Source organism: Lupinus angustifolius, chromosome LG11 (genome assembly GCF_001865875.1).
Source record: "Lupinus angustifolius cultivar Tanjil chromosome LG11, LupAngTanjil_v1.0, whole genome shotgun sequence".
In the NCBI taxonomy this organism is placed as follows: Eukaryota; Viridiplantae; Streptophyta; class Magnoliopsida; order Fabales; family Fabaceae; genus Lupinus; species Lupinus angustifolius.
Genome location: NC_032019.1, coordinates 1 through 20,177, shown reverse-complemented (window position 1 = coordinate 20,177; position 20,177 = coordinate 1). Strand labels below are relative to the sequence as shown.

Sequence of the window (20,177 nt, the reverse complement as noted above, 5' to 3'; positions counted from 1 at the left end):
CCAAAGGAGCTCTCCCACATATGTTTGTATAGAAGAATTTAGTGTGGGGCGAGAAATGAGGGATGATTTTCCATTTTAAATAACACTTCCTTTATGTCCCTTCAATCACTTTTCTCAATTCATTATTATGAATGTTTAGATCTTTCTCAATTTACAAATAGCAAACTACCCCTCTTTCCCAACACCTCAACCCAAAATACTCTATCCACTGATAAATTTACAGAAAGAACTTCAAATAAATATCTCATTTACATTATGGCACATACAATAACAAAAAAGCAAGTGTATACACTCTACAGCAGCACCGGTGAGTGAATTACTATATAGCTATGCAATGGCTCTGGATTCAGCTTATATAGAAAATGCTGTCCCATATTCAGTGATGTCTCAATACAAATTATACCACAACCAAACACTCATTCCATTATAATTGGACCTACACATGAACGTAACATATCAATCAAAGCAAGTTGAACTTCTCCAGAGGTATGTTCACTCCTCACGAGATCTACCAATAACTGAAAGAACCTTGGAATATATCTCCGGAATGAATCCTTCTTCAGACCACCCAACCCTTGCAATGCTGAGATTACTAGAGATGTCCTAGCAGCTATTTCCTCCTTCTTTGCAGAGCTCAGGGGAAGTTTCCGACGTGGCACTGTCTGAGTATCTAATTTGTGGGAAGAGGATAAAGAACCACCACAATTTAGGTATATGTCCAATACATTTTCACATACTGCAACAAACTCTGGTTCTATGTCTATCTCATCATACACAACACGATCATGGACAAGTAAATTTTGAAGAAAGTTGAGGCGACTCTGAAAGGACTCATTTTCAAAATGAACCACAGGCAGCCCAGATAGTTCCATGATGGAGCAAGCTTTCTGCAACTTCTTCAGCAGGACGGACTCACTGTTCAGCTGGCGAGCATGCAAAGCAATAGATGAATATAATTCAATGAGGACTTTGATGTTTGCTGCTGATAAGGACTGCTGGTGCATTTTATACAGGTCACTTACAACCTGCAACCAAGAAGACATTAATTAAGACAAAAGGAAGACACAAACAAAGAACAAAGAAAATGTCAATATCGTCTTAAAAAAGACCATGTGCTAGACCAAATAGAAGCATCTAATACATCAGCTATTGATCCAAACAAATCTCCATAAGTATGCAAGAGTTACTCTCCAACCAAATACATCAAAGCGTATAAAAGATTGCAGATTGCCACATAAATTTAGCTAGTCATAAATTGTTCCAAACATTAAAAACTCTTCTAAAGTGAGCTAGTTTGTAAGGTAAACAAGTAAAGGGCAACCCACTGCTTTAAAGCTCCTTCTATGCAGAGGATGGGTAGGGTCGAATGCATAGAAATCCAATTCTATGAAATTTGATGCTCACATTTTAAATATTATTTGTTATCATGGTTATCTGTTCATTATAAGAAGGGCAAGAAATAAACCTGTAAAATAAGTAACTGTGTAGCAATATGATTCTTCGTTCTTGACACGACATATATGGCTGTTTGCAGATTGTCATCATCTAACCCATCCATTGTCATTTCATGATCAGAAGAATGTGACATTTTGGGAACCTCAATACTATTCATGGTTCTCAAGACCTTCATGAAACCAGGCACTGTTGATGTAACTGCATCTTTCAAACACCGAAAAATTTCTTCCCATTCTTCTTCTGAAAGCCTGCTACCTAGATCACCTGTTAGACGCACTAATCCAGCAACTCCAGTACTAGCTGGACCCTGAACGGGACTTCTAATGAACCCTGTCAATACCGACACCACACCTGGCAGCTGAGACCTCACCATATCAAAAAAGTTGACAAATAAATCTATTAAACATTCTGCTGCTACTGAGGAAGTGTCAGAATCCCATGTGACTCCTTCATGATACACAGATACTGACGAAGGTGAACAATGGCCCTCTTGTAGACTCATATCTCTCTTTCCAGATACTGAGTTATACACAGGGAAAATAACAGAGTTGAAAATGCTATCCCAAAATGTGTGTGAGAATAGATGGCCATGATCCTTCAGAATGTTAAAAAGCACCTCCAGCGAACTCTTTCTGATAGCTGATCTTGGATCAGATGTTAGTTTAGACAACCCTGCAATGAAAATATTAACATCAAAACAGAAAGAACCGACAAGATTTAAGAAAAAAAGGCCTTACTTATCCTAACGCAGAACATTTGGCTTATCTCACTGCTGCAAAATTGAGGTGCAATCACTATCATGTTTGCTTTACTGACAAAGACTAGGAGCTAACGATAGTCTGATTTGCTTTACTCTACACCACGTATGGTGGCATGGCCAATGCACTAAATATCTCAGGACATAGCATCTGAAGGCATATTACCTGATAGCAAAGGATTCCAAAAGGATACATGATCATCTTTATCAGTACAGGCTTGTTTATCTGAAACACCATTTGCTGCTATTAATGACGAGCCATCAAAAGTGCTCTTCTTATTGCAAACAAGTCCTCCGTCAGCAAGTCTGACCGCACAGAAACGAAGAAATGCAATTGCATTGAGGCTAACATCGCTATTGAATCGGCTATTTGTAAAGGTCAAAAGGCATCGAACACAATCAGTGAAAGTCATTGTTTCCGTCTCAGTAATATAAGGGAAAAATTCACGCACTATTTTCTCCATAGTCTCAAATGCTAACAATACAATATTCTTCCGCTCATCAGCTGCTGCGGCTGTAAAAACCTGAGATCCAAAAACACTGTATGAGAAGGCAAGATTTTTCCATGGTCTCAATTCTCAAATGCTAAAATAAGATACGGACTTCCTTTTTGTTTTGGTTTTCTTTCTCTTTAGGAGGGACGCAGAGTTTGGGGGAATTGAAAAAAAACAATATTTTTGCTTTCAATACATGCCCAAATCAAAATTAAAAAACTCACATGCAAGTAATCAAATGTAGTTTTTTTCTTCAGAAGAATAATAAATAATCACATGTTTGCTATCTCAATTTGCTTTGGAGTGAATAAAGAAAACAATTGAGACATACTAGACAATTTAAGACTTGGGTTTTGCCAATTAATTTGAAACCATGACAAAGCCCAAAGGAAAGAAAAAGACCAGTGCAACTTAAACATACCATAAAAACGCTTTTCCAGCCAGATTTCACATTACTGACACGGCTAAGGACCATCTGTGAAATGCAACGAACTATTAATTCTCTAATTTCTGTAGAGTTACTTTTCTGCATAACAATCACAAAAGGTCTCAGAAATTCATTCTGGAAGTTATAGTTAGCCAGCTCCTCACGCTCCAAAAATTTCATTGCAAGTTGTCGCAGCGAGTCCATCGCAAAGATTGCCACAGATAAGTTTTCTGATAATCCAACTGACACAAAGAAGTCTGATAGAACATTCCATATGCGAGACCAAACTAATCTGATGCGGTTCATATTATAGTGCCTGCAAATTTAACCGTGTTCCAGTCATGACTTCTAGAGTAATTTGGATTGTCATCAGAATTTTAATCACAAGTGTGCAAGAGAGGAGATCAACCAAGAAACACCAATTACAAGCAACAAAAAAGTTAAAGCCAAAAGTTCACCCAGAACACGACCTCAAGTGAATTGTGATCCCTTTCAGCCTTTCACACAAATGAAATTCCACTATAACAGATTTAGCAATGAACATAAATATGTATTGTCAGAGATATAAAACATCCTTTAGCTTTTATTATAAAAAAAAAATTATGAACCTCCACCTAATAGCTGAAGCTTTCGGGAACCAGGATAGTTCCTTGACGTATAAGAGTTTATATGGCCAATGTAGTGAAGAGTTCAAATCCCCATGCCCTAATTCTTCTAAATATCTAATAAAGTTGAATATGAGCACAATGTAAAATTAGTTTATGCACTATCTGCACTTCATGCTTAATGGACTCTTAGGGTATTAAGCTTAGTTTATGTTTGGAGGAGAAGGGAGGTAAAGGGAAGGCTTCAAAGCCATCTCACAAGTGTATTTCATGGCTCTGAAGTCTTCCCTTTCCTTTCCTTCCCCTCCAAAAACCAACTCGCAAACAGATCCTTAGGGGCATGTTGGAGATATAAAACCGTTCTTGAGCTTCCACCTAATAGCTTAACTTTTGCATAGTTGGTCCATGGCAAGCATTTTATGTTTTGTAAAATAAGATGTTAAATTGAAGTAAATATTTGGCCCTAGCAAGGAAGCTTAAAAAGCTTTGGCAATGTGGACGCTTCCCGAATCTCTAGAACATTTGGTTGGAACAAAATGCGATAAATTATTTAGGGCATTGGGTATCTCATATTCATTTGGGATAGAATAGTTTTTCTTACTTTTTTGTGGTGCTCTTCCCATGGCCTTTTTAAGGGGGTTTCTTTGTTTGATTTGGATGGAGATTGGCATTTTTTTATGCATGTTTTATGTTCTTAGTTTTTTGGTCTCTTTTTATTTTTTTCGCTCTTGAGGATTACTTACCCTCTTGCTCTTTTACTGCTCTCTTCTATCTATATATATATTCTTAAATAAAATGAAGTGAAGTAACATCAAATTACATGTTTTATACCCACTGGGAAAAGTACAAACAAGAAATTCAAAATAAATTGATGCTCTAACTGTGTATAGGTTAGAAGGTTTTATATTCAACTAGAAAGCTACTTGGCTACTTCTCATGTCAGATTTTATTTTTGCTTAAGATGACTTAATGTTGCCAAAAGAAGCATGTCTATGTTATATAAGGAGAAAGAAACTTACGCAATTTCTACTATCTTAGTCAGGCCAAATACACGGGGGTCTGTTGGAGACTGCAACTCTGAGATGGAAACTTTACATAGTGCTTTTACAAAAGCTACTATTGCTTCACCATTCAACCGTTGACTATGAGCAAAGACATGGTTCAATTCAAAGTTCCCGATCTGCTCCAGTATATTCAAATTTGAAATGAAACTATTAATCTGTTCTGGCGTTACCAGGGCAGAAGCATTGACCTTAACACTCGTGCTGTCATATGAACCACCACGAACAACAGCTACCATGGCCGGATTCTGGAGAGTTCCTTTCTTAAATGAAGAAAAACCTAATGTTTTTGGTGTTTTTCCCTCTGTTTCAAAACTAGATGAAGTGAAGAAGGTGGAATCACTTGGGGCACCCTCACCTAACAGTTGCAAATGCTCAATTCGGGAGAGGCAAGTTAATATGTGTTCCCAGGCTTCATGCAGATAATCCCCATCTTCAATGGCAATTGATATTATTGCCTGTAGAAAATAGAAATGCAGTTTTGGTGTATGCATTTAATTAAATGAATCACTCACATGGTAAATGCAAAAAATAATATACACTATTAATCACCTATTTTTATACAAAAGATCAGTCAAGTCAAAGTGACCCAATCATTACTGCTGTCCAGATATAAGCACAACATGGCTAAAGTGATATTGATAACATGATGTGCAATAAGCGATCATTATTGCACATGCAAAGGGAGAATACACAAACTATTAGATTCAATCTTAAATCAGTTCTACTTTGGAGAACCTTGGGTTAATCAAATATGAAATTGTCAATGACAACCAATATAAATGTTTTACCTTGACAGCATCAACATTTTTCTGCTTCATATCTGCAGCACAATGCAGATAAGTAAATTTGGCAACAGATGTAACAAAAGCATCCCTTTGAGTCTGCATGGCCATCACTGCAGTAACATGGACCGCATGTCGAAATCCCTGTAAGCATTGAGAAGTAGCTAGCCTGTCATCACTCTGGTCAAGTGTTACACTAAATGCAGCCAGCATAGGCCCCCAGCAAGCTTCTACCATAAACCTCAGTATGGCCACATCTGTGACAACATGATAAGCAGATCTGCAGTAACAGGTAAATAGAATGTCTAACAATGAAAATGCTTGAATACATGTCTCACCACTAATAATCCAGAATACGGCTTAAAAGAAAAATACACACATGAAAGTTATGTTCACATATAGAACCAGTACACAACTATGAATACATATTTGTTTGATACAGACAAGCTTTAACTCAAAGATCTAAAAATGCTTTCACTCAAAGGTACCTTAGCCAAATGGAAATATGGATAAATCAAAGAAACAGCATGGATTCTAAAATGAGAAAGAGTTTAGTAGATCTAACTTTGCAACCGAGTACACTTCCATGAAAACAATTTAATGTCCAAGCACTGAGCAATGTCTTAACTTACTCTGACTTTCCGGAATTTGATTTAAATTGCTCCTGAATGTCCCTAATGAGAAGGCCATTTGCACCCACTGCTTTTTCTTCATTCTGCTTCCAGTTCACAAGATTGAGTATACCATCCAATCCCAACAATCTATTAAAGCTATTTGCTTGTTTACTCTGAGGTGCAGAAGAATCAGCATTCATCTTAATTTCATTTTTAACAATTTGGTCATAAAGAGCCCCAAGATATTCTTCTGGTAAATCCTTTCCATCATCAATTCCTCGGTTGTTTCGGATAAAATCACCCTTTGTCATCTAGGAGACATCACCGAATATACACCATATTCAGCATTTTAGAATCACAAATAAGATATACTGGACTTTAAATGTGAATTGTGTAGTAGGTTTAAAAGCTACCAAATTTTGCCGAAGTCGTTTACAAACTGATATTATACACAAAGCTCGCAATGTTAAGTGAGTTTCCTCAGCACGACTTATATAATATACCATAATTACCACCCACCTAAATAAAAGAAACTAAATGGAAAAAGGAAAGTATTGACATTTTTTCAGTTGTATTTAGAATTCAGAATAAATTTATATAAATCAGATTGCCTCTGTAGGATAAATTTCAATGACAAAATTTATTGTATTCAGTTTTCATCAATAAAATAGTTTGGAAAAGGATGGACCCAATTACTTAACATTCATTTGAATTTAATAGAAATGAAATAACACTAAGAGTGGACATAGAAATGTTACAACGCTGATACTCTAACTGTTGAGCCTACAACATAAATAAAAGATGCAGCAAGGGCAAACCTTATCTTTCACCATATTATTATGAGCATCTGTATTAAGCATTATCACAGAGTAAGCCAGAACGTAGGCAGTATCTGCGCTGCTAAAAGAACTGGGGTTGCATTTACAATAGCGCTCAGCAAACTTCTCCATAATGCGGTCAATTTTCTGTGCCTCACCAGGCAGTCTGAAGCCCCGAAGAAAAAACCGTATAGCTTCACCAAAATCTATCCCTTTGAAGTTAAAGGAATCTACATAAGCATGCATAACTTTTAGAGAAAACTCCTCCCTTTCTCCCAAATAATCACCGATCTTGATTTCATCAAGGCGTGCAGTATTCTTCAGGAAAAGAGCCACTTCTTCTGGAGAACTACCGATTTTGTTGTTGCTTATCAAAAATTCAATACCCTTGGAAGGTTTTCTGTTAAAAAGTGATATACCTTTCTGTATTTAACCCAGAAAAAGAAAAAATCAGAACAGAACACGAAATTTTGAAGCACAGGAAGATGAAAGGTATAAATTGAAATCTTTGGAGCAGGAAGGGAGATAGAAAAGAGAAATTTATAGACAAACTACAAGTTTGTTATTCAGTGCTATGCAAGTATGACATGATATTTTAGAATTATGACCATATAACAATTTGACATCCTCTGAGCCAAATAATATCAACCTGAAGTTCAATTTTATATGCCCGGCGCTGCTCTAGTGTAGCAGCATCAGAAAATTCAGAATTTTGATCAGTGTGTAGCTCATAATCAGAAGTATTTCCTTCTTCTCCATTTAGAGTTAGATGATTCTCTGCTGGGCTACTGCTTTCAGAGCTCTTTGCTAGATATAAATCTCCTATCCTTATTTGCTGGTCCATCCATGTTCCCATTGATTTAATGATGCTGACCAAGCATTTTACAGATTCATGTCGGAAAGTAATATCCTGTGCTTGAGACAAGTTTGTGGTTGAGCCTGTAGGTGGCCCCAGAGCAGTTTTCAGAAGGCCATTGACAATCCTGCAAATATATGATGGAATTATAAGAGTTTAAATACTAAAAAAAGATGCATAAATCAAATGAATATATTTTTTTAAGAAAAAAATATGTTTACTAGATTTATACAGCAGACCCTGAGTAGGCATTGGCTCTCAGAAACAGACAATGCTTTAAATATAACATGTAAGCAAATTTAACAAAAATGTAAGGAAACTGAATTCACCCTAAAACGTCTGGCGTGGCTTCCAACAATGACCATCTCCTTCTACAAATAACACATTCTTTTGGGCTGTGGACAGTGTGAATAAGAGGCAGAAGGGGAACTTGGTCTGTAGTCTGTAACAGATAGGGAGAAAGTGCTACGATTAGGAACAGGGATAGAAGGATGGAAGGATCTTGGATGAGAGCAGGCTGATACCGAGTGAAGGTTTTGGGGCACTCAGACAGTAAAAGATCTGCAGGTGCTTCTATCTTTTTCCAGTGTAATCAAGAGGATTTTCTAAATTTTAAGGAGTGAGATCCATGTTTCTTTCTCTGTAATACAGGTTCCTGTCAGAACTAATTTCTAGTTTTTTTAACCATGAAAAGGAAAAGTGTTTCAACAGACCCAATCTCATCCCAAACAATAATCCTTCCACCCAAAAACTACAACTATCTAAACTTCACAAGGATTACTCAAATCGGTACACCAAGAGTAGACGGGACATCAAGTCGGTCCTTAAAAGATTTTAGAGAACAAATTTGTTCCTCAATGCTTAAAATGGACATCAATTTAGTCCCTCAATGTATCTTAGAGCATCAATATTGGGTCCTAGAGTTTATGCTTATACTACGAGAGACCAAACTTGATGTTCCACGTATCTTTGGAGGCTTAATTTGAAAATTTACTCTTCATCCGATTCCTTGGGACACTCGTTGAAATTAGTCACCACCCTAGAAGGAATCCTTATTTATCACAATTTTTGTTTGCTCCTCCAGTTTAATTATCATCTTAGCTTTGCAAAGTATTAACATGTCTGCTCTTGAAAATTGATTATTTTCAAGATAAAACAACAGCAAAATATTAGAAGCATGATACCTTTCAAATATGTTTGAAGCGTCAACATCACAATCATAATTGACAAAAATGTCAATAATAATGTGAGGATCTTGTGATACTTTATCCAATAAACTGAGGACGGTCATTTTCTGCAGAAAACTGGGCTGAAGAACATTCTCGAGAACCCGTAGGATAAGCATGGGAAAAAACATGCCAATTTCCTTTTTCAATGCTGATCTGAATTTTGATAACAAGTTCATGAAAATGGAACACTGAAGCTGAAAAATGGTCATTGCTGAGAGGGCACTGTTCTTTAATAATGACAAGCAAAGGTACTGTTTGATGGCATTGAGAAACCTGCACTTTGTAAAATCAAGTCAAGAGTCATAATAAATTATTCACAATAATGTAGAAAGAGGAAGATCTTATGGGGAAAACCTTTTTTGTGAATGTATAAGTGAATGGCATCGAACAGCTATGTTGTTATCTATATTAGTAAAGAGATAAACACATTGTACAAGCTACTACTTCTACACTCTCCCTAAAACTGGAGCATATCTTAAACACCAAGCTAGTAAACCAAGGACCCCTGAAAGACTTGACAATTGACATACATATTTGCTAGTTGGTTATTCGAATTGACAAGGCTAATGGCAATACAACAAGAAGAACCCCATTTCTATCAAAGTGGTGGCACACATCTATGTATTTGATTCTTTCATAAAAAACTGGATTGTTTAGTGACAATTGCTTAGTTTCCCAAAAAGTCTATAGTACCAGTATCACCTAGGGGGTCTTCTAGTGACAATTGCCTCTGCTCAAGCTTGAAAATTGGATACAAAGGTGTGTCCTCAAGTTGGCAGTCTAACATTTCATTCTCTCTAGAATAGCAAGAAAACACTTCCTCTAAGCAATTGCAAGACTATAGGAAGCCCAAACTGCAGCATTACGTAGAAAATATTTAAGGTGGTCCAAACATTTGGTCTAAAAATGATGAAACATATTTTGTTTCAATTGATAGATACCATTTTCATCATTACTTATGAAATTTGATGACATTATTATATACGGACACTAGTTGAATAATGCTTCGGTTTGTAAGGAATAGTGATAAAAACAGGATGACCATATCAAATCGTTGAATCACCATTACTAATCTCCCCCTTAGCCACAAAACCTGGTTTGTTCTCTCTCTCTCTATGTATGAATATGTGTGCACGCACACACACTTCTTTAGTAATCCCTCAATTAAGAGAAGCAATTTTCATATCAATCTAGGGTGAATGTGTAAGTGGGTGTCACTTTACACTTTCAGGTTTATCTACATCAGTAAATAGATAAGCACACTACACTAGCTATATTATTTCTGGAAATAAAAAGGGGCAGATAACCATCACATTGAACAAAACCTAATCTTTCTTGGTTTTACCAAATCTTTTCAATTTTTGCCATAAAAGGGAAGGACACAACATGCCCTCCTGGAGAACTTCAAAGATTGTTGCAAAGAAAAGTGGTTGCCTTACAAAGTACAGGTTATGAATCTACAACTAGTCAGTTGTCTTAATTCTGTTAAGGAAACGTGGACACAAGTAAGAGTTACGAGACATTGAAATGGGTTTGTGAGAAAGGATTTACAAGAAAATAAGCCACAAGTATTCAACTTTCAAACTCGTGTAATAACACAACTGATTGCAGGTCATAGTTTTTCCATCATCAAATATATGCCTAAAGTGAAAGTTGGAATTTAAAGAAATCCTCGGATAGAATAAAAGTTCATAAAGTATGAATTATGCAATTTTATCATCCTTGGGTGTAGAGATGATATAATGATGACAGCAAATAAAAAGTGGTGGTAAGTGAGCAGTTAAGTAGGATAGCACTTGCCTCTCATTGAGGCGCCATAATGAGCCAGCATTATCCATGACAACCTTAAGGAGCTCCAAGGATAAAATTTTCCCTCGGAGGAGGATACGATCATCAGGGTACTGTTGTGATGAGAACTTCATGGACAATTTGCACAGATTCTTAAAAAGAAGAAAACCATCCTCCCGTATTTTACTTCCACCTGTTTCATCCACAGGTGATACAGAGTAAGGTTTGAGGGGAACACCCTCAACGGGCTCCACAACGTCATTGATAAAATTTTGGCAAAAATTGATGGAATTGCCCTCATTCAAATTCTTATCAGTGAATTCCAAAAGTTCACTAACAGAAATCTTTTTAACGGAGACATCCAAGCAGTCTTCCTCGACTCTGGTGAAAACAATGGTGATGATCTGAGCAAGAACAGACTTAGCACAGATCTGATTGGTGCCATTAACACCACCAAGGTAGATGTTATAACAAGTTCTGACAATTTGAATGAGAGAATCAGCGCGGATCAAGATGCAAGGGGATCGTACAGCTGAGAGCAAGACTCTGAGAACTCCCAGCTCAATTGCTTCCTCCCCAAGGCCTGCAGATTTACAGATAGCATCAACCATATTCAAGATAATACCAGCTCCGGACTGTGAAGAAGTTTCAATCTCAACATGCACAAGTCCGAGAGAGAACAATTTAAAGGTGCATTCAAGAGCAGGCTCAACAACTTTGGGATAGGCTGAGTCAAGGGCGAGATAGAGAGGTTGAAGGATGGATTCGGCATCTGAGGAGGAGAGACCTAAGAGAACACTTGATGATGTATTGGTAGAAGAATCAGATATGGATTCAAGTTTGTCAAGGGTGGATTTGCAGGCTGAGACAAGGTGAGAGTGCTTACGCCATGCTGCATTCTTTATTATCTTGTCCAGTGATGGACCCACCACTCGCCCGCATCGTGAAGTACCTCCAAGAGATTGCGATGCCGACATTTTTATTTTCTATCTTTCAGAGAGATCTGATCATACAATTAATTTGCTCTCAGGAATATATGAAATCATAATGAGTGCTTCCTTTTTTTACAATAACAATTTCAGAATTGATTAATTCAAGCACTTGATTACTTGATCATTCAGAGAGAGAGAGAGGGAGAGGGAGAGAGGGAGAGGGAGAGAGGGAGAGAGAGCCTATCTACCTCCTTAGCCTACGTTTGCGTCAATTGGGCATTGCCTACTTTACCATGTCAGGAATGCATAGCTTCTTTGGTTGGATCTTTAGCATTTTTTGTGGTTGGGTTTCAACATTTCTCTAATTTCGATCCAACCCGGTCTAACTTATGTTTCTATAAAAAAAATCAAAATAAAATAATTAGTCCCTAATAGTCTAATACATACTTTTGTTTATTTATTAATTTAAGAAATAATATCTTTTAACAATCAAGAAGACTTATTAATAATCAAAAGCAGATAAGAGAATATATGTAGCGATATATATTAGTTCACTTAACTTTAACCTAGGTCCACTTCCTTCGACATCAACTCAAAGCTTTTTATCATTATCCAAATAGGACAAACATTATATTGTAAATAGAGTATTCATAACATTTTCAGGCAATCAAGTATTCCCAACCTCTATCAGCAATAATGTATTTACAATTTCTTCAGCCAACACAAGATATAATATGTCCAGCAGGTGAGGATATGAAATTTCTAGATCAATAGAGTAGTTAACTATATTTCATGAACTATATTTTAGAATAAGTATTTTTTTCTTTACCTAATTCAAAATTTTATTTAAAGTTTTATTTTTATTTTGTTCAACTCTATTTTGTTTTTATCCTCCTATTTTTTTACTCTTCATAAGAAAAATATACAAATTCTATATAAAAAATACGACAATGACTTTTATTTTCTATTGGTGGTTCTGGTATGGTTAGCCCTCATTGTTCATATTTAAGTCTTCATATTTATAATACATGTCTTTCTTTGGTATTAGTAAACTACAATAATCTTCTTCATTCAATATTCAATTGTTCAATAATCCTCTAATCTGGGAGATTTTCTTCACAAAAATTAAAGTCAATGTATTTTACATACACACTTCCAATTGCAAGACTTTGAATGCTACCTTCTTGAGTTCCTAGAACCCCTACCTTGGTTTGACCTTACCAATCGCCTAGGAAAATCTTTCCTACGATCTAGCTCTAGCTAAGAGTATGTTCTAAACTCAATACCTCAAAGTCTTGGTGAAGACTTTCTGTATCTCGTTAGTAGTACGACACCAAGAGACGACTTTCCTTGTTACACAAAATACAACAAAAACAGAGTAATGTGAAGCACTATAAGGCTTAAGTGTTACAATCAAGAACAATCTAAAAACCTATACAAATCTCACAATTACCAAGAATATGTATAAGATCAGAATCATGAAGAACATGCAATTTATATCCTTAAGAAATCTCTAAACAAAATGAAATAATCATGCAAGAATAAGATAGAATGATGAACATATTTAATCACATGCAATGGATGACATGTTAATCCCTAAGCATGATACTATCTCACTCTAATCTCACATGCAATTCTCTATGCCTATATGACATACATTGAACATGAAAATATGCAACTTAGCAATTCTAAACTGAGTGACTGAAAGATCTAAAATCGTATATCAAATCTGTTGAAAAAACAGTTTATATAGAAAAGTTGTTAAATGTAGAGTTAATTGATTATGTTGTTTGTTAATCGATTAACGGACTGTTTGAGAATAACTGAAATCCGTTTTTCAGTTATCTATTGAAACTGTCAAAACTATTTTCTCGTTAATCGATTAAAACTTTACTTAATCGATTAACAGACATATTTTTAATTAGCATATTAAATGGTAAACTACCTATATGTTATATTTATCAACTATACATGTTTTATCATTATGTTATACCTAAAATGCACAAATAACATGTATGATTAATGCATGAACATATAATTATCTAGATGGCATGTCTCATGCAAATGATATGATAGTTTTTAGAACTTGTGAGATTTGCATTTAGGTTTACCTAACCTAGACTCAAAAACTAAAACACACATTTAAGACTCTAGTCTAGACATTAAGCTTGCAAATTAAGTGTTATCTTGACACTTTCCACTTTCATTATCATCTTCACCACTTCGAATTAAAATCATAGTGTGTTAAGTTCAAATCATCATTACATTAGTTTCCATTTTCCTCATTGATAATTATTCAGCATGTATAGCGTCCTCAAATTTACGTAGCTTTCGTTATAATGATTGTTTATCTAAGGGGAGCAAATGTGCTTCAACTTTATATCTTTGAAAAACAATCATTACGAAAACTCATCATCAAGCTAATTCATCAAACATTTTGAACAATTTTGATGTGGTGTTTGTCATCATCAAAAAGGGGAGATTGGAAGTGCAAAGTGTCAAGGATAGCACTAGCAATACTTTGCCTATGTTTTGATGAAGACAAGGTTCTATTAAAGCTTGAAGATGGCTCAACAATCAACATGTCTTATGCTCATTTGGTCATATCTAGGATATAATTAGAGTCTCTATTCTAAGTAGTCTGGGATGTGTGCCGTAGTAAGTGAATATAGGTGAGGTGAACCTAAGTGCTAGTCTCTCAAGCCATCTTAATTGTCATATCGTATTTATGAGACATATCATCTAGTTAATTGTATGTTCATGCATTAATCATACATGTTATATGTGCATATTAGGCATAATATAATTGCTAGAACATGTATATAAGTTGTGCATAACATATGAGAAGTTTACATTTTGAACCATTACTTTAATGTGCTAGTTAATAACATGGTGACTTAATCGATTAGCTCAACTGTTTTTTTATTAAATCAGTGTTTCTGTTACAACTGTTTTCTGTTTCATTATGTTGCATTGATTAATCGATTAACATGTCTGTTATTTGTTATAACTGATTTCTGTTTTAACCGTTTAACTATTTGCAACGAATCCAACTGCCAAAACTACTTGCTATAAATAGAGGCAACTTCTAGAAAACTGTAGCATGTCATTCTATTGTATAAGGCTGATTTTAGAGAGCATATTTCATTCTGTTTTACTGTTTTTGCAAGAGAGTTGCATGTGTGAGAAGAGAGTTATCATGCTGAATTGATTTTAGATTTTGCATACTGTTTTACATATTCATATGCTTATTCTTATCTTGCTCACATGTTCATGCATTATTTATAAAGATTGGTAGAGAGTTTATTTGATTTCTGTTTTTGATTAACTCACATGTTCTTGATAGCTTGAGTGATTAATGAGTGTGTTAGTCTTAAAGTCTTTTACTTGTAATATTTCAAGCATTATTGTGCTTATAATACCTTGTTGTTTTACCCTGTTTTTGTGTATTTTTGGATTGATCTCTTAGTGTCGTACCACCATAGAGATTGGGATTCTTCACCAAGCCTAGGAGGTCTTGATTTGAGGACAAGAATCTTGGTTGGGGCTGTTTTATGAGAAAGGTTTTTTCAGGCGAAAGGTAGAGTCAAACCAAGGGTTTAGGGGTCCTAGATTTCAAGAAAGAAACGTCATATATGCTTGTAATTGAATTGGTGTGTGTATTCATACTTTTACTCAATATTGTGAAGAAGAAAATCTCTATAGACCAGAAGGAGAGGTCTGGATGTAGTTTACAGTAGACCACAAACAAACTAGGATAAAAATCCACTTGCGCACGTTTTTTCTCCCTGAATTTTCTTTACGTTTCTTGCTGTTTCAATTTGAATCTGTAGTTGATATTTTGCATATTTGTTTACTGCCATATGCTTATTAATTGTGCTTAAAAATATCTTTTTTATCTCTGTTCAATTGCTTTTAAATAACTGTGCAATCTACCTCTCTGATCATTATGTTCTGTGTATGAGTTAATAGATTAAGACTAGATGTTAATCGATTAACTGGACTGTTTCCAGAATTGGGTTTTGGTGCAAAAAGCGGTGATTAATAACCACTACACCTATTCAACCCATTCTAGTACCTAACAAATTGTATACACCAAGAAAATGTAAAAATTATATTTTGGGACTCCATAACTATTTATTTTTAAATTTCATTTAGCATGTACGGCAGTCTTCAAATTTCCATTGGTTGAAAATGACTTTAAATTTCAATCAATACGTAGAGAATTAATTAAAAATTGTCATTATTTTTACAAAGCTCAACTTTATTTTCAGTCAAATAATTTTCAACTATACCCTAATATAACTTATTTTTTTAATATTATGAACACCATATTGTTAAGTTTGCAAAAATAGTTTGAGAAATAATAAAATTTTGGTCGTTTAAAAAAAATATAAATTGGATTTTCCAATACATCTATTTATATAATATCATCAAATGATTATTAACTATACTTTACTAAAACCTACATTGTTTACAATTATTATTAACTAGTGTGACGATATATACACTTCGTGTCTGTTGGACTACATTTTTGCTTTCGGGTCTCAAGTATTTAAGGTTTATATATTTTATTTTAGTGAATTATAATATTTTATGTATTAAATATATTTTATATTGTAATTTTTAGTGCATGTAATTTATATTATATATCTTTGTCTTTATTTTAATTGTCAAATGCAGGTGATAGAGTGATTAATATGTTGGTGGTTATAAATGATTATATGAGTTTTTTTTAGAAATTAAAGTATTAAGGGCAAAATATGAAATAAAAAATTATACAATGGGTAGTTACACCATATTTTTCATTTATATATAGTATAGATATTGATAACATAATACTATATTCAAAAATAATAGAGATTGAGATTCAAATTATGTTTGCTTTATTTTCATTTGCAAAATAATTTTTTTGGTACCAAACAAGTAATAATATAAAATAAAAATTACAATTACTTTCAATCTTCTCCCTTGAAAATGATATTATAGTTATAGGCATCAAAACTATATTTTAAGACTCCAAGGTATAAGTTTATTTAGCATGTTTTTCATTTTGGAAAATTTCATGGGGTGAAAATGAATTTAAGTTCCAAAAAAGTAGTTTGAGAAAGAATAAAAGTTTGGTCATTCTAAAAAACCCACACTTTGATTTTTATATAATACTATTTATATAATATCATGAAATAATTATTCACTCTATTATAACTTACTTTTCTTACTATTACTAATATTATATTATTCTTATTCACCTCCGTATAAAATTATAGAGTTGGGAATTTATTTCCTATTTCTTTAATTTTCCTTTTAAAAAAAGTAATAATTTTAAATAAAAAATATAATTGGTGTCAATTTATCTCATTGGTAGTAATATTATACTTATGAAGCATAAGAATGTATGTAATTTTCAAATTCTTAAGTATGATTACTAGTACCACTCTTTCTATAATATCCTGAAAAAACTAGTAACTCTACTTTATCATAACATATATTGTTTGCTATTGTTAATAACATATTTAAGGTGGGAGATGTTATTAATATGTTAGTGGTGGTTATATTTAATTATATGTTTTTTTTATAAATTAAAAAATATCAATTGCAAAACAAGAAATTGAAAATTACATAGTTACACCAAGTTTTACCACCTTTATCACCCATGTCAGAGGAACTGATACGCCACCGGAGAAGGTGCCACGTCAGATCTTATCGACGAGTTTCGCACCGAAGGAGAATAACAACCTTTTCGAGAGCATCATGCATAAACTCGTCAAGGTCGACGATAGCCAAAAGTGAATCATAGGTACACTTCATTATTCTAGGGTTTTCTTTCATTTAACTGTGACAAAGTTGACTGTGTGTTTAAAGCTTAATTTGTTTCAACAATTTGTTAGAAAATAAATGTTATGTGAAGCTTCGTGTAATGGTGTTGAGAATGAACCAGTGGTTTTGAACTGTTCTATAAGTTGATACAACATGGTAGACTTCAAGTTGAGTGGAAGCACGGTAAAGCATTTTTGGAAACTATCAAGTAAGGTTGATGTTTAGCAAGTTACAGTGTCTTGAACAATATATGCGGTTGAAATTGAAATTTGAAGGACTTCATTAAATTGATATAACATTGTAGGTTGATAAGTGAATCAAAGCATGATTAGATATTTTGAAAAGCTACCATTGAATTTTATTATTTGTTAGTCACACTGCATTCAACAAAACATGCACTTGAAATTTGAAAAGTGAAACAATTCCTACATTGCAATGACAATTGATGTTTATTGGTTGCTAAAACAACCTTATGAGTTTTTATTTATGAAGAAGTGATGTTAAGGGTTTTCCTAAACCTTATTCATCATTGGGAATATATAATGATACCAACTGTAAAATATTGCAAAAGGAAGAGGCATTTTTTCAATCTCAACCTACGGTGAAAGATGATAGTATAAGTTTCAAGGAAAAGACTGAACACAGGATTGCAGAAGTAAGAATTGGCTATTCCACTTCAACATATGGTGAAAGATAATGGTGTAAATTTCACGGAAAATATTAGCCGTAAAGGATTTCAAAATTTTCAATTTCAACCTTTGGCGAAAGGTAATGCTGTAAATTTCAAGGAAAAGACTAATCTGAAATTTGTGGTCCTGGTCGAAATTGATGATGATATTACTGGACCAGAAACCCCAGGGTTGCAGTCTCTTGCCTCACATGCAAAGCGAGGTCGAGAGGATGGATCTAAGTTTCAGTCTTTGCTGGATAGCAAGCAAGTGAGATTCCTTGAGGATTTTACGAAAACAAATATGACAAAGAAGGAAGCTGAAGTGGCTAGCAGGTTTGAGTGGCTTGATCCTTCTCGAATCAGGGATGGTAATGGAAGAAGGCCCAATGACCCTTTGTATGACAGAACAACACTTTATATACCTCCAGAAGTTTTGAAAAAGATGACAGCATCTCAAAAACAGTGTTTGAGTGTCAAATGTAAATATATGGATGTTGTGCTATTTTTAAAGTGGTTAATTAATTATTTACTTTGAATACCAACACCCTAATTTCTTTACACGCTATGATATTTTTATTTATTGATGTGTAAATTTTATGAGCTTTATAAAATTGATGGTGAAATTGGCAATAAGGAGCTTGATTGGAAAATGACGTAGAGTGGTGTGGGAAAATGTCGGCAGGTGATTTAAGTTTATTATCCTTCGTTTCTTAACCTCCTTTTCTATATGTTCATCTATTAAAGCGAGTGGCTTTTACTTGTTGCTTCAGGTTGATATATCTGAAAGTGGTATTGATGATGTTGTTCAAAACCTGGCTGCTCATGGGTAAGGCTAGAGTGGTAGTGGGATTTCATTTGATATTGATATGGCATTTATTGAAAATCTGAAGTGGCGATTTTGTGCAGGATATGAATGGTCATAGTTAATTCCACATAGATTGGACTATATGCCTTAAATCTCAAAGATTGTTTTACTTGTTGAATTCCTATTTATCTTGTAGACTTAGATGCCTTAAATCTCTAAGTTCTCCCATGTTAACAGTTGTGTTGTGTTGGCTTCCTTGCTTCACAAAGTTCATGTACATGTTTTCACTATTTTGCTGCCCTTAAATATCAATTTTTGGTTATCTGACCACTGGGTTTGCAGCACTTTGCAGGATGGTTTTGAGTTTCTACCGTGTCTTGCATTGTCTGCTGCTGATTTTTTTGACTCTTTCCAAAGCATTAACAAAATTAGTGGAGGGTCAAGGTAAGAAGTTGAAATTAAACATCAAATTGAAAGACCGAGCAATAACTTCTATACAATCTCCTACTGCTAACAAGAATGTGAAATTGGATTTTATGCAATCATCAGTTATCATGTTGATTTTCAGGGCTCCTCCTGCATTGGGTTATATTTTATCAACAGACCTGAATGGATCATTGTTGATCATGCTTGTTTTGCATACATATCAGTATCCTTATATGATACTCTTGGTATCTTCTCTTTAATTTATTAGCCAACATATTTTTGTGTGCTTATTTTCCTTCCGTTGGCCTAACCTTCAGAGTTGACAGAAAAGAATTGTTTACTCTGTAGGTCTTGATGCTGTTCAGGTTATTGTTAATTGTGCTCTTGTACAAGCTATATTTTGCGTGCCTCGAACAATAAATTCAGTAAGTATACGTGAGCTTCAACTTATAATTAATATAACACACCCTTTAGGGTTTAAGGTTTAGGGGTCAGGGGGCAGGGGCAGGGGCCAGGGGTCAGGGTTTAGGGGCCAGGGTTGAGGGGCCAGCGTTGAGGGGCCAGCGTTGAGGGGCCAGCGTTCAGGGTTCAGCGTTCAGGGTTCAGCGTTCAGGGTTCAGGGTTCAGGGTTCAGGGTT

General features: G+C 34.6%; 1 protein-coding gene across 1 annotated transcript; it reads right to left on the bottom strand.

Moving 5' to 3' along the window:
* LOC109360425 (brefeldin A-inhibited guanine nucleotide-exchange protein 1-like) lies at positions 97 to 12,145 on the bottom strand. Its single transcript, XM_019605322.1, has 11 exons — positions 10,902 to 12,145; positions 9,057 to 9,374; positions 7,666 to 7,999; positions 7,017 to 7,439; positions 6,217 to 6,509; positions 5,591 to 5,864; positions 4,758 to 5,257; positions 3,128 to 3,449; positions 2,379 to 2,736; positions 1,466 to 2,127; positions 97 to 1,025 (listed from the first exon to the last, which is right to left on the bottom strand). Exons 1-11 carry the CDS (start codon positions 11,864 to 11,866, stop codon positions 417 to 419), a joined length of 5,058 nt encoding a protein of 1,685 aa, XP_019460867.1. The 5' UTR covers positions 11,867 to 12,145; the 3' UTR covers positions 97 to 416.

What these genes read in the sequence shown, in the direction of transcription:
- LOC109360425 (XM_019605322.1), bottom strand. Translation starts at nt 11,866, where the DNA reads ATGTCGGCATCGCAATCTCTTGGAGGTACTTCACGATGCGGGCGAGTG. An exon ending in GCTTCAAACATATTTGAAAG is followed by an intron (nt 8,000 to 9,056) that starts GTATCATGCTTC and finishes ATATATTTGCAG; the next exon opens with GATTGTCAATGGCCTTCTGA. An exon ending in CATATAAAATTGAACTTCAG is followed by an intron (nt 7,440 to 7,665) that starts GTTGATATTATT and finishes GGTTAAATACAG; the next exon opens with AAAGGTATATCACTTTTTAA.